This window comes from Oncorhynchus keta, chromosome 23 (assembly GCF_023373465.1).
Source record: "Oncorhynchus keta strain PuntledgeMale-10-30-2019 chromosome 23, Oket_V2, whole genome shotgun sequence".
NCBI classification, from domain to species: Eukaryota; Metazoa; Chordata; class Actinopteri; order Salmoniformes; family Salmonidae; genus Oncorhynchus; species Oncorhynchus keta.
The window spans coordinates 25,077,501-25,102,346 of record NC_068443.1 but is presented as its reverse complement, the minus strand read 5'-3'; the positions used below and the strand labels follow the sequence as shown (position 1 = coordinate 25,102,346).

Sequence of the window (24,846 nt, the reverse complement as noted above, 5' to 3'; positions counted from 1 at the left end):
TCACCCGATTTAGGTTTACCATCTCCCATAGACCAGGCTCCCAGAACACTAGGGCAGACGCACTGTCCCGACTATATGATACGGAGGAGTGGATCCTGTGCCCATCCTCCCAGCTTCTTGTCTAGCGGCACCTGTGAGGTGGACGCAGACATCGAGCGAGCATCGCGTGTTGAGCCTACGCCACCAGTGTCCAGCTGGACGGGTGTACTTTCCGCTGGAGGTTAGAGACAGGCTAATTTGGTGGGCTCACACGTCCCCCTCCTCTGGTCACCCGGGGATCGGTAGGATGGTGTGATATCTTAGTGGGAAGTACTGGTGGTCCACCCTAGCCAAGGACGTGAGGGTTTATGTGGCCCCCTACTCGGTGTGTGCTCAGTGCCAGGCTCCAAGGCACCTGCCCAGAGGGAAGTTATGACCCCTTCCCGTTCCACAGCGGCCTTCGTCACACCTGTCGGTTGACTTCTTGACCGATCTGCCACCGTCACAGGGCAACACCACGATCCTGGTCGTTGTGGATTGGTTTTCTAAGTCTTGTCATCTCCTCCCTTTGCCCGGTCTCCCTACGACCCTACAGACGGCGGAAGCTCTGTTTACTCACGTCTTCCGGCACTACGGGGTGCCTGAGGACATTGTTTCTGATCGGGGTCCCCAGTTCACGTCCAGAGTGTGGAAGGCATTCACGGAACGTTTGGGGGTCTCGGTCAGCCTTACCTCAGGTTTTCACCCTGAGAGTAATGGGCGGGTGGAGAGAGTGAACCAGGATGTGGGTAGGTTTCTGCGGTCGTATTGCCAGGACCGGACAGGGGAGTACATCCACTGGGCAGAGGTGGCCCAGAACTCACTCCGCCACTCTTCTACGAATGTGTGTTGGGCTATCAGCCGGTTCTGGCACCATGGCATCAGAGCCAAACCGAAACTCCTGTGGTGGATGATTGGGTGAGAAGCTCAAGGGAGACCTGGGAGGCCACCCACGGGTACCTTAAACAGGGTGAAGGGTGGCAGAAGACAAGTGCTGACCGCCACCGCAGCGAGGCGGGTCTGGCGAAACCTGCCCCTCCGCCTGCCATGCCGGAAGCTGGGTCAGAATGCCGTTTAAAGTCCTGAGGAGAATAAACGAGGTGTGTTATAGGTTACAGCTCCCCCTTATTACCGTATTAACCCCTCGTTTCATGTGTCTCTCCTCAGGCCGGTGGTGGCTGGTCCGCTTCAAGAAGATGAGGTATGGGAGATCCTTCCGCCCCCCCCGATGTCGGGGGGGCGCCGGCGTATGCAGTTCGGTCCATACTGGACTCGAGGCGTCGGGTGGGGGGCCTTCAGTAACTCGTGGATTGGGAGGGGTACGGTCCAAAGGAGAGATGCTGGGTGCCGGTGGAGGACATACTGGATCCACCTATGCTAAGGGAGTTTCACCGCCTCCATCCGGATCGCCCTGCGCCTCGTCCTCCGTGTCATCCTCGAGGCCGGCGTCGGCGCGCTGCGGGAGCCATGCATCAGGAGGGTACTGTCACATCTTCTACCGAAGGTAACTCCTCCCCCTGTTTAGGCGGCGCTCGGCGGTTTACTAGCTGCCACCGATCCCTTTTTCCTTTGCTGTTTGTTTTGTCTGTGATCCTTTCACACCTGGTTTCATTTGTGTTTAATTCTGTGTTGTATAAGGGTAACCTGTTTGCCTGCCTTAGTTCGTGCGGGATTAGACTTCTGGTTATTGTTGCTCGTTCGTATTTTGATGTAATTCTCCTCTCCTCTAGGCCTATATCCACCAGTAAGATTGTTAAATAAAGGTCATAAATACATCTTGAAACCATTCATATTAGCCTACAATGTCCTTTCTGATTCCGTTTCATTCACGCATATTAATCAATGGACCTTACATTGGAATACATGTTATGCCCACCGGTGTGGTCTTGTTGTGACATTGACTGCCATTGCCTTGCATGCTGAAGAAGGGTTCATACCTGAAACGTTTGGGCAGTAATAAAACTATGTCCATTTCAGTTTCTTTACTAGAGTGCTGTCCTATTTTGGTCACACCCTGATCTGTTTCACTTTGTGCTTGTCTCCGCCCCCTCCCAGTGTCGCCCATCTTCCCCAGCGTATTTATACCTGAGTTCTCTGGTGCCAGTTCGTCTCTTCAAGCATACTTGCATGTTTTTGCTGTGCTCTTGTTTTTCCTAGTCTGTTTTTTAGCCCTCCCGGTTCCGACCTTTTCTGCTTGTCCTGACACTTAGCCCGGCTGCCTGACCATTCATCCTGCCCTGACCTCGAGCCTGCCTACTACCCTGTACCTTTCGGACTCTGGCATTCTGCCTGTCCTCGACATGCCTATTGCCTGCCCCTTGTATTTTAATAAATATCAGAGACTCGAACCATCTGTCTCCTGTGTGTCACGTATGCTCTCTCTCTCTGGTGCTCTAGGTCATCATGCTCCCACGCCTCAGCCAGTTCGATAGGTTCCCACGCCTTAGCAGAGGTAACCGGTCAGCTCCTGATCCCCGGGATCATCATCATGGTCGGAGTCCTGCTGCTGGACCCACGCGTTGGGGAGGGGGTGTACTGTCACCTGTGCTCCCTCTCCGGCCTCTAGGTCACCAGGCTGCTCGTTTATGTAACCATTGTTACGCGCATTTGCACATAATGACACTCACCTGGACTCCATCACCTCCTTGATTACCTGCCCTATATATGTCACTCCCTTTGGTTTCCTCCACAGTCGTCATTGTTTCTGTTCCTGTTTCATGTCGGTGCGCTGCTTGTGTTTTTTTGTTTTGTTCATTTATTTATTAAAAGTATTCACTCCCTGAACTTGCTTCCCGACTCTCAGCGTACATCGTTACACTGTGTCTGCATCTGGGTCTCGCCCTGTGTCTTTATAATTTATGTTTTTTGGAATACATGTTAAGGCTTCATGACCAAACTCTTTGACAAAGTGCAAAGTGCAATTGATAAATGGAAAAAAGGGATGACTGTCTCTTGACACTGAGTCTGTTTTTCCTGAATGGAAGAACAATGTGGGAAACATACTGTACGTTTAATAGAGAGCTTTCAAGCATCACAAACAAACATCCTTTTCCTGAAAGGAGGACTATTTCCACACAAAAAGGGCTCCAGCAGTCCACTTGCGTCATAACCTTTTGACATCCTGTACGCCACTAAATATGTGGGATAGGAACCTGGAGGGGAAGGGGATTATAAGGGGATTGTGGGAAATGGAACACTAGGGCCTAGGAAACAAACGTTGTCTCAATTTACTCTCATTCTCTCTGGTTCCTTTCTCAGAGTAACCTAGATAGTTATTATTAATTTATGTTCTTATCTGCTCCGATCACATGACATACAGCTATTAGGTACAGCTGAGTAGACCATGTCTACAGTAAAGACAGATATTCGCTTATCTGACATATGACAACAGTATCATGTAACACCATGAAGAACACCATAAGACTATATGATAACAACTACCAGTATGTTCAATTACTGTAAACAAGATATCCAACATAATGTAGGTTCACTGAGAACAAAATACTGCATATCTTCAACCCAGAACGTCATAACACAACAGTTGAATGCCCCAAGGGTATAGGCTAATTATTGAGTGTTAAGCTCAATTCACACACAACAGAGACGGAGGGCACGGAGCGTAGCATAGCATTGCAATGTCGTTTTTCATCACAAAAGGGGCGACTCCTTGTAATATGCTCCTTTGAGGCCGCTTCGGATGGCGTATTTGATTTTGGACACTGACATTTTTTGTATTTTGTGTTCGATCATAGCATTCGGTTTCGAAAGTGAACGCAGTAATGTGTTTGGTTGGTGGATGTGCATAGCTGTACTGAGAATGAGGTAGCCATGGCAGGTAGCTCAGATGGGAGTAAGTCTGACATGGATGAAGGTAGTAGGATCAGTGATGAATCTGTCTACACAACTGTACAAGGGGGGAAAAATGCATTTTAAGGTTATAGTTTATTGAGATGCATGAATACACCACGCCAAAGACAGTTGTGAAGAGGGCACGACAAAACCTATTCCCGCTCAGGAGACTGAAAATATTTGGCATGGGTCAGATCATGCCTCAGATCCTCAAAAGGTTCTACAACTGCACCATCAAGAGCATCGTGATGGGCTGCATCACAGCCTGGTATGGCAACTGCTCGGCCTCCGACCACAAGGCACTAGAGTGTAGTACGTACGGCCCTGTACATCACTGGGGCCAAGCTTCCTGCCATCCAGGACCTCTATACCAGGCGGTGTCAGAGGAAGGCCCTAAAAATTGGTCAAGACTCCAGCCACCCTAGTAATAGACTGTTCTCTCTGCTACTGCACGACAAACGGTACCGGAGCGCCAAGTCTAGTTCCAAGAGGCTTATAAACAGCTTCTATCCCCAAGCCATAAGACTCCTGAACATCTAATCAAATGGCCATTCAGACTATTTGCATTGTCCCCCCCCCCCATCAGGAGTTACAGAAACTGGCAGCAGTGTCCAGAAAAGGCCATCTATGACATAGTGCCATGGGTGGTATTCCTCCTGATAAATGTCTCCCGTTTGTCTGGGACATGATGATGTATACTGAACAAAAATATAAACGCAACTGAGTTACAGTTCATAGAAGGAAATCAGTCAATTGAAATATATTCATTAGGCCCTAATCTATAGATTTCACATGACTGGGCAGGGGCGCAGCCATGGGTGGGCTTTGGAACCAGGCCTAACCAATCAGAATGTTTTTCCACACAAAAGGGCTTTATTACAGACAGAAATACTCCTGAGCATTCCCTACCCCTCAAAAACTTCTGCTATGTGCTTTTTTCTTATTTACACTTTAGGTGTAAATTTACTGGGGTTATTTTGCATGTTTTTTTTATATTTACTTATTTTCTCATTCACATGTTAAGGTGTTAGGTAATTTATTGTTGTTTACTTTGTGTTTTTTCTCTTATTTCCTGTTCTGAATCAGTCACTCAGTAAACTTGAACTGCTCTGTACATGAGCTGTGTACAGTTTAAGTCAGAAGTTACCATACACTTAGGTTGAAGTCTTTAAAACTCGTTTTCCAACCACTCCACAAATTTCTTGTTAACAAACTATAGTTTGGGGAGTTGGTTAGGACATCTACTCTGTGCATGGCACAAGTATTTTTTACAACAATTGTTTACACAGAGATTATTTCACTTATAATTCAATGTATCACAATTCCAGTAGGTCAGAAGTTTACATACACTATGTTGACTGTGCCTTTAAACAGCTTGGAAAATTCCAGAAAATTATGTCATGGCTTTAGAAGCTTCTGATAGGCTAATTGACATAATTTGAGTCAATTGGAGGTGTACCTGTGGATGTATTTCAAGGCTTACCTTCTAACTCAGTGCCTCTTTGCTTGATATCATGGGAAAATCCAAAGAAAACAGCCAAGACCCCAGAAAAAAAATTGGAGACCTCCACAAGTCTGGTTCATCCTTGGGAGCAATTTCCAATCACCTGAAGGTACCACCCACGTTCATCTGTACAAACAATAGCACGCAAGTAATAACACCACAGGACCACGCAGCCGTCATACTGCTCAGGAAGGAGACACGTTATGTCTCCTAGAGATGAACGTACCTAGGTGCAAAAAGTGCAAATCAATCCCAGAACAAAAGCAAATTACCTTGTGAATATGCTGGAGGAAACAAAAATATCTATATCCACAGTAAAACGTGTCCAATATCGACATAACCTGAAAGGCCGCTCAGCAAGGAAGAAGCCACTGCTCCAAAACCGTCATAAAAAAGCCAGACTACGGTTTGCAATTGTACATGGGGACAAAGATCATACTTTTTGGACAAATGCCCTCTGGTCTGATGAAACAAAAATAGAACTGTTTGTTTGGCCATAATGACCATTGTTGTGTTAGGAGGAAAAATGATTATGCTTGCAAGCCGAAGAACACCATCCCAACCGTGAAGCACGGGGGTAGCATCCTCATCTTGTGGGGGTGCTTTGCTGCAGGAGGGACTGGTGCACTTCATAAAATAGATGGCTTCATGAGGTATGAAAATTATGTGGATATATTGAAGCAACATTTTAAGACATCAGTCAGGAAGTTAAAGCTTGGTCGCAAATGGGTCTTCCAAATGGACAATGACCCCAAGCATACTTCAAAAGTTGTGGCAAAATGGCTTAAGGACAACAAAGTCAATGTATTGGAGTGGCCATTACAAAGCCCTGACCTCAATCATATAGATAATTTGTGGGCAGAACTGAAAAAGCATCTGAGAGCAAGGAGGCCTACAAACCTGACTCAGTTACACCAGCTCTGTCAGGAGGAATGGGCCAAAATTCACCCAACTCACCCAAGCTTGTGGAAGGCTACCTGAAACGTTTGACCCAAGTTAAACCATTTAAAGGCAATGCTACCAAATACTAATTGAGTGTATGTAAACTTCTGACCCACTTGGAATGTGATGAAAGAAATAAAAGCTGAAATAAATCATTGTCTCTACTATTATTCTGCCATTTCACATTCTTAAAATAAAGTGGTGATCCTAAACTGACCTTAGACAGGGAATTTGTACTGGGATTAAATGTCAGGAATTGTGAAAAACTGAGTTTTTGGCTAGGTGTATGTAAACTTCCGACTTCAACTGTAGATGAGGTTCAAGTCTTGGGGGTCCTTATTGTCTACAGCTGGACAGTCATTCTCAACCATGTACCATAGCAGGAAGGTCTCCATTAAAAGGTCACTTCACATGACTATGTACAACCTTGTATTATGTTTATTAGGTAAATGGCTCCAGGGTCTAGCCTTATTGTCTACAGCTGAACAGCCATTCATTGAAAGGCCACTACACATAACACAAGGTTAGGTCAATTTCACAAGGGCCTAGCCTCCCAAAAAGATATTACAAACTAAAACACAAGGATAAAGTAACTGTCATTATGGTAGACTATGTGATTTGTAAAGTGTGAATAAGTAAAACAGCCAAATCCAACTACAAACCAAAGTGTGGAGCTCACAACATGACATATAAAACAGTAATCAACCAGAGGAAGAGAACATATGTGTGCATGTTTTGCAAAACACACTCCAACATTTACTGTAGGGTGCCACGCGTGATCGCAGCATCCTAGAAAGACACTTGACCAGCTGGTGTGAGGAATTAGTTCTCTAGGTTGTTGCGCACGTCTATAGCAACACTGGTTGCCCTGTCTGCCGACATGTTTCTTGAGTCCAGGTAGCTGGTGTCCCCTTCTACCACCTGTCTCCACTCTCCTTGACGCAGGTCCCCAGTCGTTGTGGAGTGGTCAACAAACGTGGGGTGGATGTACAGTGTTGTCAGTGTCTGTAGTGTCTGTGGTGCAAAGGTAGTTGTGGAGGGCCATGCAGGCCTTCACAATGGCCTCAGCTTTCTCTGAGGCAAGCTCAAGAGCTCGTCCCAGGACCCTCCATATTCCAGCAAGGATCCCAAAACCTTTCTCTGAAATCCGTCTGGTTCTTGAGTGGCGGTAGTTGTCGATCTTCTTGGCTTCATCAAGGCCTGAAGAACCTTTGAATAAAAGAAGCGTACCCCATTAGTATTGAACAGGATCATGAAAGCTATCAAATGTGTACTGTAACAACTGTGTAGTCTATGCTTTGGACATACTGTAGGCCCCCATCCTCTTACTCTTTTCACATCATATGTATAGTCATGTGTATTTAGTGTATCTTACCTGGATATGGTCGCATCAGGTTTGCCCTGAGGGAATGCCTCATCTACCACAAAGACATATGGGCTCTGTGTTTGGGTCCCCAGCAAGCACTCTGGTCTTGGTAGCGGCAGCTGGAATGCAATGAGTTGGGAGCCAAACTTTCTTTGTGAGAAGATTCCCACATCTCCCTTCCGTCCATGTTGATCATGGTGAAGCGCTACCTTGCTTTGCAGACTGCCATCAGGACTATTGAGGAAAAGCTCTTATAGTTGTAGTACTCGCTGCCCGAGTTCGCTGGAGCTCGCATCCGAATATGTTTTCCGTCGACAGCTCCTGCACAAAACGGATAATTCCAACGATCCCCAAACTCTCCGATGATTTCTGCCCATTTTGCCACGGAAGGATAAGCAACAAAATCCTCATTCAGGACATGCCAGATAGCCTGGCACACTTCCGTGAAGATGGTACAACCTGTAAAGATTCCTAGCTTATATCTTGCAGCAAGACACAGACAGCCATTCTGCAGCACTTACGGGCAAGCTGTAAATTTGTCGTGTGAGATAAGGGGCAAGCCGCTGAAGCAAGTTGTCAAATCTGGCAACCGACATCCAAAAGTATTGAAAAGGTCTTTCCTCGTCAATGTTTCACATTGGTTGGACAAGAGACATGTATTCTCCATCGTCCTCTCTTAGTAAGAGCAGTTCAACTCGCTGTTCAAGCTCTAGCAATTGCAATTCTTAGAGAGACATGTTTGCATGTAGCTAGTTAAATAGTATTCGTCAACAAAAAGGCATATAACACCGGATCCGGAAGTTTAAATGTTGTTGCTAGCTACAGTTAGAGTGCCTCGGACCCTCTTGCTTGGTAAGCTACTCTGGCTCCCCCTAGTGGATATACACCACACAAGGACCCTCTTGCTTGGTAAGCTACTCTGGCTCCCCCTAGTGCACATACACCACACAAGGACCCTCTTGCTCGGTAAACTACTCTGGCTCCCCAAGCCCCCTAGTAGATATGTACTACACAAGACAGACTTCCTCTCTGGGTGGAACGCAACGACGATGTGGACAAAAGAGAGTGCTGCTCCCAAAAACCTGGTTCCCCCTTACACATGCATGCGCGTCTATCGACAGAGTGGAGCTTGTAGCCACCTTTAAGGAGCTTCAGGATGACTGTGTGTTGGCCCGCAGTGTCCTGTGAACAGGATTTCAACAGCCTCAGTAATCAATTTATGTTGAATGCCTTACTCTTATTTCTGTCTATGTACAGTCGTGGCCAAAAGTTTTGAGAATGACACAAATATTAATTTCCAAAGTTTGCTGCCTCAGTGTCTTTAGATATTTTTGACAGATGTTACTATAGAATACTGAAGTATAATTACAAGCATTTCATAAGTCTCAAAGGCTTTTATTGACAATTACATGACGTTGATGCAAAGAGTCAATATTTGCAGTGTTTTTCAAGACCTCTGCAATCCGCCCTGGCATGCTGTTAATTTACTTCTGGGCCACATCCTGACTAATGGCAGCCCATTCTTGCTTAATCAATGCTTGGAGTTTGTCAGAATTTGTGAGTTTTTGTTTGTCCACCTCACTTTTGCCTTATGGCAAGGTGCTCCATCATGCTGTAAAATATATTGTTACTCCACCAAACTGTTCCTGGATGGTTGGGAGAAGTTGCTCTAGGAGGATGTGTTGGTACCATTCTTTATTCATGGCTGTGTTCTTAGGCAAAATTGTGAGTGAGCCCACTCCCTTGGCTGAGAAGCTACCCCACACATGTACGGTCTCAGGATTCTTTACTGTTGGCATGACACAGGACTGATGGTAGCGCTCACCTTGTCTTCTCCGGACAAGCTTTTTTCCGGACGCCCCAAACAATCGGAAAGGGGATTCATCAGAGAAAATGACTTTACCCCAGTCCTCAGCAGTCCAATCCCTGTACCTTTTTCAGAATATCAGTCTGCCCCTGATGTTTTTCCTGGAGAGAAGCTCCAGCTTCTTTGCTGCCTTTCTTGACCCCAGGCCATCCTCCAAACGTCTTCGCCTCACTGTGCATGCATATACACTCACACCTGCCTGCTTCCATTCCTGAGCAAGCTCTGTACTGGTGGTGCCCCAATCCCGCAGCTGAATCAACTTTAGGAGAAGGTCCTGGCGCTTGATGGACTTTTTTGGGCGCCCTGAAGCCTTCTTCACAACAATTGAACTGCTCTCCTTGAAGTTCTTGATGATCTAATAAATAGTTGATTTAGGTGCAATCTTACTGGCGGCAATATCCTTGCATGTGAAGCCCTTTTTGTACAACGCAATGATAACAGCATGTGTTTCCTTGCAGGTAACCATGGTTGACAGAGGATGAACTATGATTCCAAGCACCACCCTCCTTTTGAAGCTTCCACTCTGTTATTCAAACTCAATCTGCATGACAGAGTGATTTCCAGCCTTGTCCTCGTCTACACTCTCACCTGTGTTAACGAGAGAATCACTGACTTGATGTCAGCTTGTCCTTTTGTGGCAGGGCTGAAATGCAGTGGAAATGTTTTTTGGCGATTCAGTTAATTTGCATGGCAAAGAGGGACTTTGCAATTAATTGCAATTCATCTGATCACTCTTCATAATATTCTGGAGTATATGCAAATTGCCATCATACAACATAAGGCAGCAGACTTTGTGAAAATTCATATTTGGGTCATTCTCAAAACATTTTGCCACATCTGTAGGATAAGAACCTACAGTAAGTCAGTGCAGAGACAACATTTCTCACAGAAATGGATTGAAAGATCACATTGTAAACAAACAGTGTGGTTAGCCTGGCTGTAACCAGAGCCCCTCTGTCTTCTCTAGGAACACAGACACAGAAAAACAGATATGTCCAACAGATGGTAATCTCATCCTCATCCCAAATCTGAAATTGTCTGAAATTGTCTGATGTTAAATTGGCATGTCAATGGAGGTAGTTTTCAGAACAGGAAGCAACTTTAAGTCAAAATAATTCGCATGTAGCCTACCGTGGTTCTGTAGCTCAAAAAGGAAGTAGGCCCAACTCTTCCTCATTGATAAACACAATTATGAATGACAGGGATAACTGTCCTGTCTTGTCCAGACAAGCCACACACACTGACTCAGGCTCAGGCTCACTGAATGAAATCAACAGAGAATCAAATATGTTCGGCAATCCACATACTGGATTAGAAAGACAGGCTTGATTGCAACCAACAGGCAGAACTTAACACGCTCAAGGTTACTACTGGATTTCTTAAAATGAAAGATTACATGCACCTGCAGGGTAAACTAAGCATGATTGCAACTAGAAACACACAAGGACAAACCAGCAGATCAGTTGATCTCTCGTTGTTGTTACCGTGTCAAGTGATTATGATACCAGACAGCTGGTCTAGATTCTCTACTCCCACTCCCATTGAAATATCAACCCATTAGGAGCATCGGAAACCGTAAGGCTGATGAATGTTAAAATACTTATTTAAGTATAAAAATATAGAAGCATTAGGTCTATATTTCTTAAAAAGTTTCACTGTAAATGGCAAAATAATATAATATATGCCATTCAAAATAATAAGAGTAGAACATTGGTTTTCCATTCACACAATGTGTTTAGTAAATTGCTTCAGTTGATTTGCTGTGGTACATGAGGAAATACTTCATTTCAGTTGAATGGGATGATTGTGAAATAGATAAATCGCCTGTAGAATGCTCATAAAGTAGGACTAAATTGTTCTGATGATAATACTAACCAGAGGGTGAAGTAGTCTTACATTATTTTTGGCTGCAATCAAGACTAAAAGACATCCTCGACATCTGCGTTAGAAATGGTAAATTCCTGGCTAATGTTGGTTGAAATTGAGATCAGCTTTGCGGGTGATTTTAGAGCATATTGATGGTTTAAGTAGAGATCAGCTGGCGATAATCTGGTGGCTTTCAAAGGTTGCAATTGGCCCACAGGTTTTATGACTTTGGTGAAGTAAAGTTTTATGACAAAACAAAAAAGCACTTATGAACAGTATACAGAATTTAGTGCATTTCAGGGAGAGACCCATAATGTCAGTTAAAGAAAAACAATTCTGTGAAGCTTTACCCTGAGGCAGCCCATTTGGAAAAAAAGTTGTTTATACTGGATGTATTTTGTGGAGACAGCACTGTGTACAGGTACTGTTGGCGTGAGAACATAGAGGAGAGCACATGATGAAACACAGATAGAGCTGGTAATCTGGGACTGAGTGGAGCATTCCTACTGCTGACTACAGCCAAAGTGACCACAGCCCATAGCCTTCCCTTACATGTATCCTGTGTGACTCATACAGTACTGCCTTTACAAACAGCAGCCAGAAAGGTTAAGAGCTCCACTCTCAGTGACACTGGGAATGTTAATCTGCAGCTAGATTTAAATGAAAACACCATTTCTTAGTATTAAAGAAAGGTTTGTGTTTGACTTTACTCAATTGGGCACTACAATTTCCAAAAACCAAGTACTGTAAATCCCATAGAATTTTACTCCAAAAATTATCATACACAAGCGCTAGTTCTACCTTCCTCGATTATCTTTTGTACTGCTCCTGACCTCTGACCCCTCCTTACCACTTTGTGAGGCCAATATTGTATTCTAATATCTCATATCCCCACGCAGGCAGCAGTGGTGGCACCTGGAAGCTAAACTCACTGAACTGGCCAGAGGGAAAGTAAAAATCACTGCTTGCTCAATCATAAAGTAGGAAGGCCTTCTTTGACGTTGCGTAAAACGAAACACTGCCTTTAATTCATGTATAAAGCCCATAGAAGTACGAGTTACCATACCCAATCACAGGGATGGCTAACTCTGGAAATTCAATCTGTTGCTACAGACTTTTAGTTTCTTCCCACCCAATGTATGGAACAATCTTCAGAATTCCCTACATCTGGATGTTCTGGTGCCTTTCGGGCAGTTCAGTGTTGATTGAGGACCTCTTTGTTGATGAATGTGATTGTTTTTCTTATATATATATATATGCCATTTAGCAGACGCTTTTATCCAAAGCGACTTACAGTCATGTGTGCATACATTCTACGTATGGGTGGTCCCGGGGATCGAACCCACTACCCTGGCGTTACAAGCGCCATGCTCTACCAACTGAGCTACAGAAGGACCACAGTGTGAGTGTGTTTTGTATTTTTGCATTATATAATTTATTTAATTATATAATGATATAATTTTATAACGTACTGTAAAATACTATATTAAATACTAAAATGTTATCCGCAAAAAAAAACACTGTAGTAAATACTACAGTATTGTCTGCAAAAACACTACAGTTTCCGCAAAAACACTACAGCTTTGTAACTATAGTAATACCACAGTATTTACTTTGAATATACCCCACCCCCATATCCTAATTTGTGCCACCCATGAGTGGGAAAACTACATGCCAAGTATAGATCATATATTGTGTTCCCTAGGTTTTTACTTTTTTTTTAAACCTTTATTTAAACTAGGCAAGTCAGTTAAGAACCAATTCTTATTTACAATGACGGCCTAACCCGGACGACGCTGGGTCAATTGTGCGCCGCCCTATGGGATTCCCAATCACGGCCGGATGTGATACAGCCAGGATTCGAACAAGGGACTTTAGTGATGTCAATCACTGAGATGCAGTGCCTTAGACCTCTGCGCCACTCGGGAGAAGAGCAGAAGCTCTGAACTATCCGTTCAGACTCCAGACTCTTATCTTCCGATAGGTTATGGAAATGTGCTCTTTTACTATTGTCCAGTAGGTTTCCTCAAGGAGAATGTCTATGTCACTTCTATGTCAAAGATTATAAAATAAAACACTATAGTAAATACTGCAGTTATGTCCACAAAAACATAAAAAACTATAGTATATACTATAGTATTTATCTATAGTAATACTAAAGTATTTATACTATAGTACAGTCATGTAAGCAAAACACTACAGTAAATACCACAGTCATGTGCCAAACACTACAGTAAATACTACAGTTTTTTTAATGTGGGAAGAGTTTGTTCAGAAAAACACAGGCAGACACCCACACAAGCACAAACACATCCACACACTCCAACAAACAAACATCTGGGGTATATAATCCCCCCCGTGAATAGATATCCCTTCCATACAAAGTCAGTGAGGGCTGACAGCAGACAATCAAAAAGGCCTCTTTCCTCAATAAATGTATTTTTTAAGCTACACAAGTGAAAAAACCCCTCAGAATCTGAGATTACTACGGTTTTACAAGAATGCCATGTGCAAATACTAAAATAGTTTCGTTACAGTAGTAAAGAGCAGACAGTCAGCCTGTGACTTCCAACAGGAAGAGAACAGTGGAACTCTACTGGTTTACCGCAAGTTAATACTTGACAGACAAGTGGCATTTTGGCAGTGACTTCCACTGTGGAATGTAAGGCTGAGAAACCTTGGAAGAGAACAGACTACTAATCCATATTGATTTCACATTAAGAGGAAGAAAGATGTGTGAAAGAGTGAGAGGTGGAAAGAGAAACAGAGAGAGCGAAAGGCAAGGAAGATCTCAGAAAGCCCTCACTTGTTTTTGTTTCATTTCAGGAATTGATTTCTTGTCAAAATGACAAAAAGTTAAAAAGTTCGCTCTTGTCATAAAAGGTATGTACGTCTCCTTAGGACAGAGAAAAATAAACAAACAAACAAAGCCATATATCATATCAACATTCTGTAAGTCAAGGGCCAGTTTAGCTTTGGGACACAACATTGGGAGTCTGTGTATTGGTTGGACTCCCTGAGGAATGTTGTGTTCCAAAGCTAAGTTAAAGTCAACATGTTCAGCTGTTCTACAGATTCTACTCTGCTTGTCTGAGCCTGTCCTGAAAACGTCAACATAGTGTGCCCTCACCTGAGTAGGGCCGTCGTGGAGAAACGTCTTCTTCATCTTCCTCACTAAACACATCTTCGAGAGTTGACATCCCGGCCCCGCCATCCTCTACAGGAACCACAGTGAAGTTGGTGGGCATTTTATCCCCTCACCGCATTGGCTCTATTCTGAGAAAGTAAACTACTCTAGTCCCTCTCACCTTTTCAAGGCACAGTTCGAAGTGCTATCTACTGCTGTCTCTCTCACCTATATTGCTTAGATTCTGTCCCCATGTGACCAGGCTCTCTCCAAATAAGGAGTGTTCTTCAACTCCTCCCCCAGAGAAAGTCCTCCTTCCTTACTCCACTCAACCTCATCCCCATCTAGGCTACAGCACCTACAATAGACAAGACTCCTATAAATAAAAAATACTCCTAATGTCACAGGGGGCATCTCTTCCTGAACAACTCTCCCTTTATTGAAAAAAGCCCTTTATTCGTAACTTACATTGTAGAACTATGGTACAGTGACACAGGATTTTGTCTTCCTTCCTATATTTTACCCCCCTTTGTAGGCCAGTAGACTACTACATATTAGCACTGGTAAACACAGTGTAGTTTCCTTTCACACAGAGCAAAGCCTGCTGGGTAATTCAGAGGTGTTGAATGCTAAACTGACCCTGCCAGTCGAGAGAGCGAGGGAGAGTGGCCCCCTGGGGTAAATGGCAATAAACACAAAAGGCCCTATAGGCAACACATGGAAATCACATCAGCCTGAGTGTGCCCCAGAGAAAACATATGGAACAATTGGAAAAGATAAGGATGTAAAAGACCAAAGGCTATTAATGACAATGAAGATTCTGGAAAAACCATACGAATAACATTAAACACCACAAAATAGTAATCATCTCAAATCTACTACTGGGTGATTTAACTGAAATGTTCAAATACATCTTCCAGTAATCATTGCTAAGACATTTTTTTGTTGAGACATTTTTTACATTCAGCATTACTCCATCAAGGGAAATATAGTATTCTTTCTAAGAAAGATATGTAGATATATTTCAGGATTGTTGTGCATCCCTGGAAATAATCATAATTCATTTCAACATTACAGTTTTGAAAACATAGCTTGTCCTAAAAAAGTGTCCTCTTGGCACAAATTACCCCAGGGCTAAGTTGAGCCACAGGACTGGGTAAGTTAAGCACCTACAAATTCATGTACTGAATTTTTTATTTTTTACTAGGTAAGTTGACTGCAAACACATTCTCATTTACAGCAACAACCTGGGGAATATTTACAGGGGAGAGGAGGGGGGTGAATGAGCCAAATGTAAGCTGGGGATGATCAGGTGATCATGATAGCTTGGGAATTTAGCCAGGACACCAGAGTTAACACCCCTACTCTTACAATAAGTGGATCTTTAGTGGCCACGGAGAGTCAGGAAACCCATTTAACATCCCATCCATAAGACGGAACCCTACACAGGGTAGTGTCCCCAATCACTGCCCTGGGGTATTGGGATACTTTTTTAAACCTTTTTTTGTAGACCTGAGAAAAGAGTGCCTACTGGCCACTTCCAGCAGTATCTGGTCTCCAATCTAGGGACCAACTCTGCTTAGCTTCAGAAGCAAGCCACTAGTGGGATGCAGGGTGGTATGCTGAATGAAATGTTACCACTATTTAAAACCATGTCTATCTTTATTTCCCAAAAACAATCATAATCACTTTTTGTCGTTTAGTCATTTTAAGCATCTTTTAACTCAGTCTTAACACCTCAGAAAAACGTACTTTTTCTAACACGGGACAGGCCTTGTTGTTTCTTCATACCTCAGCGACAATGCCCTGCATTATGCCTGTTAAGAAAACCCTTCAATAGAGGAGGTGCATAAAGATGGTGTGCCCCATGCACTTACCACAAATTCCTCGTTTTTCTAAGGTCGCCGTATTATACATTGCTCTCCGTTACTTTTTTTTGGTATGGTCATTATCAGAGTATACATTATCGCAATTTTAGCTTCAAGACTGAACAAAAAAAGTAGATTGTGCTGATTTATTGGCACATTAAACCATATTGCGTGATGTAGTTTAAAACCTGAGTGGATAGTGCTAATGACGTCAGATTGTATGAATTCTGCCAACTTTATGCACATTCGCCATTTGCTCAACTTGCCATTGGCTCAACTTACCCTAAGTCTGTAAATCAAACTGTGTTCTGGGTATGTGCTAGAAGTATGGTCATAAACTTTGTCATGGGAAGATAAGACAAAGAGGTTAAATTCCTTGTAAGACTGTGAGGCTCATTAAGTGTTCCTTTGGCAGTTCGTAGGTAGTTTATTGTCAAAGCTCATACAGTATTGACAAAAACAACTGTACTTCAATTGAAATGCAAATGTCAACAGGACAGATAAACTATTTGGAAAATGCTGTGTTATTGTCCAATTTGTCATGTTGTCAATCATCTGTAGTCTTACCAGTTGGATAATTTTATAGTTTGGATAGAACAAAGTAGCATTGGAATACAAAAAAAAACCTTTGTTAAATTTGACTGGCTTGTCAATGGGCAGTGTTTTGACATAGAAACATCCTTCACAATTTAGTTAGGGACTTGGCCTACAGTCAGAAAGCAACAGGCAAAGCATACGGAAATCTTTGCTAAGAGCACATTATACCAAACGTTCCAAGACGGCTGAAAACCCATCCTTGCGGACATAACAAGGGCTATAAAGGAAATATGAACTTCAACCTGGGTGCAAGCTTAAGCGTGTCTCTCGAGGCCCAGGTCCAAGAGACAAGCTTGCACACAGGTAGAGTTTCATATTTCCGTTATAGCCATTGTTAAGTGTAATGAACATAATGGCTGAATCAAATGCCAAAGTAGAACCTGTAGACAGTGGAGCATAAACAGACGAGGTTAATTGCATATGAGAGCAAAATCCTAAGATGTTTAGCATTCAAACCTGGCCATTTATAACCTGCTGTTGCCACCTGCTGGTCATACTGTAACCTACCACAAACCCTCTAGTAATGTGCTTTCTGTGTCTCTAGATGGCAATCACACCCTTCATTATTCAGTCTGGAATGATTGCACATGGTCCAATGTGACTGAGCATAGCCCAGGTGGTGAGTAAATTATGCTATAAGATGGTAGGTAGGCTATTTAATAGCATATATTTTAAATAATTAACAAAGCATGAATCTCTGATCTAGGCCTATATGTAGAAGTTTTACCCTTTGCAATATCACAATCCATTTTTAACACAGAGAAAGGAAATATCCTGTTCAATAAAGTAATTTCTGAAATTGTCAACCTGAGTTGAACACTCCTTGGAGAATGGACAGAGACAAAAATCCTATGGGGCACAAAGTACATTAAATTAGGGGGAGAACAATGTACATGACATTGGCTAGGGTGGAGGTCAGGAGGGGTGAAAGTTTGAGAATTTTGCCTTTTCAATACACCTGAAACAGCTGTTTCCTGCAACCTAGAGCCATAATCAGTATGCTTAATTCTATGCAAAACATTTTTAAAATATTTTTCTACATATCTAAGCATACCAGTTGAGCTGTCTGTATCCTGACTTTAAAAAAAATGCTTCTCTGAATCTCTGCAAAAACAATTGTGTAAATGTTTGAAAATAATTGGAGTATTATTCAGGACATTTAGTTATTGCTTTCTTTTCTAAAATCAACCAACCTTGCCAGCAGGCATGCCAGCTAAGATAGTTAGACAAGCTAGCCGAAATGGCTTCTTGGTAGCTAGTTATGAGGTTGAGAGTTTGGGAACCTATCTGGGCTAGCTGAAGCCAACTTCATACAATTGCTAGGTGGCTAGTAGTATTACAGAGACGCATCTGACAGAGATGCGGGGGTACTTATATTTATCCTGTTGTCCTTTATCCTGTTACAGTAACGGAAATTAGTTTATTGCATATCCCAACTCTCCCTCCCCCAAATTAATATTATTATTTTCCTGAGAACTCCATCCATTACTTGATAGAATTTCGTCATTTCAAAAGCAAAGGTTGCAGCCACGGTCTGACAGTGAAACAGGATAATAGAGCAGTAATGTCAAAGATGTTCTAATTATCGGCAGCAACAGTCCTGTAGGCACCTGTGATTTGGAATTGCAGATTTCACTGAAGAGGCGTTGCTACTTCCAAGCAGGGAAGAAAAGGATGGATACATCATCCGTAAACATCAAAGCAGGTCGGTTGATACACGGCCAAGTATACTATTTGTTTGGGTAATGTATAAATACAGTCGTCGGAGTGTCTGCTTTAGAAAGTGATTACAAAAGTAGTTGACACGTCACGTCGCAGGACTTGGTGGTTGGTGGCTGTGAGAATGTTTTCAGCTACTTTGGGATTTTTATAGGGGCCACATAGGCTACAGCGGTGCAGAGTGCGAGATCGAGACTAGAGCCTGCGGTCCAACTTTCCAAACCGAGGGAAATACCGCCCAAAAGATGCCTGTTCGGCGGGGACACGTGGCTCCTCAGAACACTTTTCTGGATACAATCATCCGAAAATTCGAAGGACAGAGTAAGAACTTTTTTTCTTCAATACTGAGTCATTTTGGGGAACCATGCTGTGATTTGGAATGTAACGCAAACCGTGTCTTTCGATTTGCAAAATGCGTCTTAAATGCAATTTGTCCCGATTAAAATGAAAATACTAGGCTATTATTGTAGGTAATCTGCCCGTGTTCATTAAAGTTCATAGGTTTCATGTGACCACTTTCTATTATATAATGTTATGATTGTCTTGTAAAAAGGAGCGTATTGTCTCTGCAAAATTTTGCCTTGATATGACTTAGCAAATATTGAACCAAATAATATAGGTGAAGATTAAATATGTACAGTATGCCACACATTTGATTGTGTAGTCTCAGGGGTAATTCTATGTTTACCCTCTTGGTATTTGAATTTTACACACATAGTCTAATGATAAAGGCATGGATACATTTCTACCTGACATTTACTGGGAGACCAACATTTCAAGTGGATATAAATAGGGCAGCAGTGTCTGTCAGAGCATAAATATGGCTTATATCACAGCAGGACCTGAAGAACCCGAGCTGCATTTCTAAGCAGGATGGGAGAGTGTAAAGCAGCTACATTTCAATAACTAAAATCCATCACTGAATGTTTCCTTCTGGGGACATATTTTGATACCAAAACGTCATCTACTTGTTTTTCCGAGGCTCTAAACAGTTTATAGTTTTGATATAAACAGCAAGTTTAGTAGTTGAATGTGAAAACAGACTTGCACCTTACAGATTCTCCCATCTTAGTTCTCATGCAAGGTTACATGCCTTGGTGTCACTGATATGGCATGTTTGGTCAAGTAGAATAACCAATTTAAATTGTATTTTAGTTTACGAAAGGTTCAATCAGTAAGGCTGGAATGAATGCTTGCTTTAAATGTATCCAGTAAGCACAGGGTAATGTGGGGTAACTAGCCCCCCCTAAGAACAATGTCCAATTGCTGACACAAAAAAGCAAAGTTTGGTAAAAATGAGGTATGTGGTTGATGGATGGTCATGCTTAGGCAAGCAAACTATGAAGGGAAATACAGTGCATTCAGAAAGTATTCAGACCCCTGGACTTTTCCCACATTTTGTTACGTTACAGTCTTATTCTAAAATAGATTAAATAAAACATTTTCCTCAACAATCTACACACAATAACCACAATGACAAAGCAAAAACATGTTTTTAGAAATGTTTACTAGGGCTGGCCTCCTGGCCAAACTGAGCAATCGGGGGAGAAGGGCCTTGGTCAGGGATGTGACAAAGAACCTGATTGTCACTCTGACAAAGCTCCAGAGTTCTTCTGTGGAGATGGGAGAACCTTCCAGAAGGACAACCATCTCTGCAGCACTCCACCAATCAGGCCTCCACCGAACCACCTCAGTAAAAGGCAAATGACGGCCCTCTTGAAGTTTGCCAAGATTGAACTCTTTGGCCTGAATGCCAAGCGTCTCGTCTGGAGGAAACCTGGCACAATCCCTACGGTGAAGCATGGTCAAATCAAATCAAATTGTATTTGTCACATACACATGGTTAGCAGTTGTTAATGCGAGTGTAGCAAAATGCTTGTGCTTCTATTTCCGACCATGCAGTCATATCTAACAAGTAAGTAGCAGCATCATGATGTGTGGATGTTTTTCAGCAGCAGGGACTGGGAGACTAGTCAGGATCGAGGGAAAGATGAACAGAGCAAAGTACAGAGAGATCCTTGATGAAAACCTCTTCCAGAGCTCTCAGGACTTCCGACTGGAGCCAAGGTTCACCTTCTATCAGGACAAAGACCCTAAGCACACAGCCAAGCCCACGCAGGAGTGGCTTCGGGACAAATCTCTGAATGTCCTTTAGTGGCCCAGCCGGAGCCCTTGAACCCGATCGAACATCTCTGGAGAGACCTGACAATAGCTGTGCAGTGACAGTCCCCATCCAACATGACAGAGCTTGAGAGGATGTGCAGAGAAGAATGGGAGAAGCTCCCCAAAAATAGGTGTGCCAAGCTTGTAGTGTCATACCCAAGAAGACTCTAGGCTGTAATCGCTGCCAAAGGTGCTTCAACAAAGTACTGAGTAGGGGTCTGAATACTTATGTGAGTTTTTTAGTTTTGTATTTTTAATCCATTTGCAAACATTTCGAAAAACGTGTTTTAGCTTTGTCATTATGGGGTTTTGTATGTAGATTGATGAGGGGGGAGGGGGAAACTATCCATTTTAGAATAAGGATGTAACATAAAAAAAATGTGGAAAAAGTTAAGGGGTCTGAATACTTTCCGAATGCATTAGTTATTTAATGAAATCTTAATTTTACAAAAGGGCAGTTTTTCTCAAGTACTTTGGGTAACTGTCCCCCTGAAGATTAGTGTTTAAAATCTATTTTTTAAATGTATAATTAACTCTTAAGGGCTAAAGTCTGTGTGTCTTATTTGAATGAAATAAATCAAATATTTAAACAAAATGGTATTGCACATTTCACTATTAATAATTTTCGCACCATCTCATGTCCAAATCATCCTAAAGTATCTGAAATTCAATGATGTAATTCAATTCAATGATGTTACTTGAAAATTATTTGGACATAATTTGGAAAATGCTAATTTAGGTACCATTAACTTACATTAGATTGCCAGGGGGACAAGTTGCCCCATCTGGATCCGATGATCATTCCTCAAACTATTTAATAAAATGTCTGATTGTATTCTGACTCATTCACTGAAGCCTGTACTAGATTGAACTGTAGTAGACTGTATTATATGTGATGACAAATTGCAATGACTCTTTAGATTAAAACAATATTGACATATTACTCCCTCCCTCCTCAGATCGCAAGTTCATCATCGCCAATGCTCGCGTGGAGAACTGCGCCATCATCTTCTGTAACGACGCCTTCTGTGGCATGTGCGGGTACACGCGCGCTGAGGTCATGCAGAAGCCGTGCACCTGCAGCTTCCTGTACGGGCCGCACACCAAGAGGCCTGCCGTGGCCCAAATGGCCAAGGCTCTGCTGGGCTCCGAGGAGAGGAAGGTGGAGATCTCCCTCTACGCCAAAGATGGTACGACCCGACTCGGCACAGCCCGCCAGGGCTTCAGCATGGCTCTCATTTTATTTTTAAACGTAAAAAACACATAGGAATAGTGGTTATAAAGTATTTCATTCATCAGTGTTTAATCTTTCTTTTTAGGTAATGCCAGATGCTTTTATTGAGATAATGAGATCCTTATAAAGGCTTTGGGTATTGGTTAATTCTAGTTTAGTAACACTTTACTTAAATGCTCTGTCATAAGGACCACATAACACTGTCTTGACGATGGTACAGAAATGAATGATGTTTTTTTGGACCATATAGCTGGAGAATGAGATGTGCATATTGAACATTCTATTTCCCCTCACAATGTCCAAATGGTCCATGTGTTTTTGTGAATCTATTATTTATCTCATAGGTTCCAGCACACAGCTGTGCCAATTACAAGAAGAGATAGGAAAGCAATGAACTATAGATAGTGTTTTTATGACATCTTGATTGCTCTCTTCAGTGCCTGCCTCATGCCTCTCCACTGTACTCTAAATGGACATGATGCTTCCTACACTCAGAAACACAGCGCACACACACACACACACACACACACACACACACACAGGGCAGGTGGGAATAGCGTAATCAAAACAATAGTAACAAAAGACAATGAGTTGTGACCCAGCTCACTCATAACATTCAGTGAACCATATGTTTCTCAGAGCTTGGTGGGAGCGTGGTTGTCCTATGGTGCAGGATAGTTGCTTGTCTTTGGGACATTCTCAGCACATTTAAGGAACTTGTCAAAATAACGTTTTTTTACTTTAAACAGAATGTTTCCTAAAAGTTCAAACATGGTTACATTTTTTGTAATGTTCTAGGAACGTTCTCCAAATGGTTTGACATGGGGAATGTTCTCCAATAGCTCAGAGAATGTTATGAAACAACATTTTTCTGTGGGAATTTCAATACTTCAGCATAACGTTTCCTACAGGTTTATTCATGGTTCTATTTAAAGTAATGTTCTCAAATTGTTCTGATAATGTTATGAAAAAACGTTCTTCTGTGAGAATATCAGTACTTCAGCATAATGTTTCCCACAGTTTTCCTCATGGTTCATCAATTTAAAGCAATGTTTATATTTACAATACATTTTAGTCATTTAGCAGCCGCCCTTATCCAGAGCGACTTACAGGAGCAATTAGGGTTAAGTGCCTTGCTCAAGGGCACATCGACCAATTCTTCACCTAGTCTGCTCAGGGATTCAAACCAGCGCTCCTAACCGCTTAGGGTACAATAAAAAACACAAGAAAACATAAGTAACATTTAAATAACAGTCTTAGAATATTATTTAAAAACATACATTCCGTTCTCAGAGTCAACTGAACTCTCTATCCTCTATCTTGTTAAGTGTGTTCAGGTGTGTTGGCCACGCCCACTAATTGGCCACACTCGATCTTAATGAATGCTTGTTAAAATGGGGTCAGTTTGAATAGACAAAAATTAACAGCTTTGTGTGAGTTTAAAAAATACGGCATGCTAGCTCCATCCTGGTGGCGCAGTGGACTAATTCCATGAATAGAGAACAGAAGATCATAGGTTTAAATTTCAGTGATGCTGTGACACAATAAAATAAATGTGTTTGCATGCCTAATGCCAGGTGTACACAACACAACTTTTAAAATCCTAACATTGGTGAGCCTCTCACATAACAACCATCTTTCCTGTTGTTTTTTGTCTTGAAAACGTAGTGGCACAGACGGGCCATCACACACTAAAAGATTCTTCACTTGGTCGTGATGATTCTCGATACAACGCTGTCTCATTACAACAAGGATGTGATGTGACTAGATAGCTAGAATGTGCATTGTCTCAAAGCAGCCTTTTCAGTCAGACATTCACGCTTGCCATAATGAGTTGAAATATCTAGCCAATACATTTTGAGTTCAATAACATTGTGTGTAAATAGCTTGTCAGAGCTGTAACGATTTGACACTATGGCAAGTACAAACGCATACTAGTACCGGTCATTGCTCCTGCTCGAGACTACACATTCTGGGTGATGTGATACAATGTCATCTCACTAGCTCCTCCTCTGGAGAGCTCTAATTGGCTGTTGCTGATCACCGTTCTCAAATCTTGTCGCTGCATATCTCACACTACAAGAGCATTGCAGATTTAGTGCAGATAAAATCAAGTGTTTGAAAATATCTGGACGTCTGGGACTGCACAAAGACCGGATTGGTAGCCCTCAGATTGCGTCTCTGATCCGCTCACATTAAACAAGAGTTGGGAACGGCTGCTTACCCCGAGTAGGCAACGACATGGGGATTTTGTTTCCGATCTCCAAAACCTGTCTGGCACAGCTAAATCGGGGCCAAACTTGTGAACACCCAGCTTAAGCAAATTCATTTCCATGTGTCCTATCTGTGCTTGGAGTTCAAAAAAGTGAACCCAAACTAAGCTAACAGTGTTATTAAAAGTCTTATTGAAACATTCAGTGAAAGTTTTAAGCTCAGTTGGTAGAGCATGGCGCTTGTAACGCCAGGGTAGTGGGTTCGATTCCCGGGACCACCCATACGTAGAATGTATGCACACATGACTGTAAGTCGCTTTGGATAAAAGCGTCCGCTAAATGGCATATATTATATTATTATTATTAACCTCCAAATAACCTTTACATTTTATTCCCAACATTCCCAACATTTATAATGTTCTCAGGTTATTTGATGGTAATTAAATAATGTTCTATCATTTCCATTCTCAGAACGTTAATAAAACCTCCCAGGAAAACTTTCAGGGAACCATA

At 42.4% G+C, this 24,846-nt stretch overlaps 2 protein-coding genes across 5 annotated transcripts in view; one reads left to right on the top strand and one right to left on the bottom strand.

Annotated features, from left to right (window-relative positions):
• The window catches only part of LOC118402044 (solute carrier family 12 member 7-like), a 45,280-nt gene extending 30,513 nt beyond the window's left edge, over positions 1-14,767 (bottom strand). For all 3 annotated transcript variants that reach the window (XM_035799889.2, XM_035799884.2, XM_052476908.1), the window contains exon 1: positions 14,543-14,767. In XM_035799889.2, coding sequence (XP_035655782.1) covers positions 14,543-14,660 — 118 coding nt within the window. In that variant the 5' untranslated portion in view covers positions 14,661-14,767. The remainder of the gene's footprint in view (positions 1-14,542) is intronic.
• Positions 14,768-18,324: 3,557 nt separating this feature from the next.
• The window catches only part of LOC118402043 (potassium voltage-gated channel subfamily H member 6-like), a 60,627-nt gene continuing 54,105 nt past the window's right edge, over positions 18,325-24,846 (top strand). The window contains exons 1-3 of one of the 2 annotated variants that reach the window (XM_035799883.2): positions 18,325-18,709; positions 18,878-19,044; positions 21,846-22,076. In XM_035799883.2, coding sequence (XP_035655776.1) covers positions 18,969-19,044; positions 21,846-22,076 — 307 coding nt within the window. In that variant the 5' untranslated portion in view covers positions 18,325-18,709; positions 18,878-18,968. The other variant, XM_052476907.1, reaches the window with a different exon arrangement.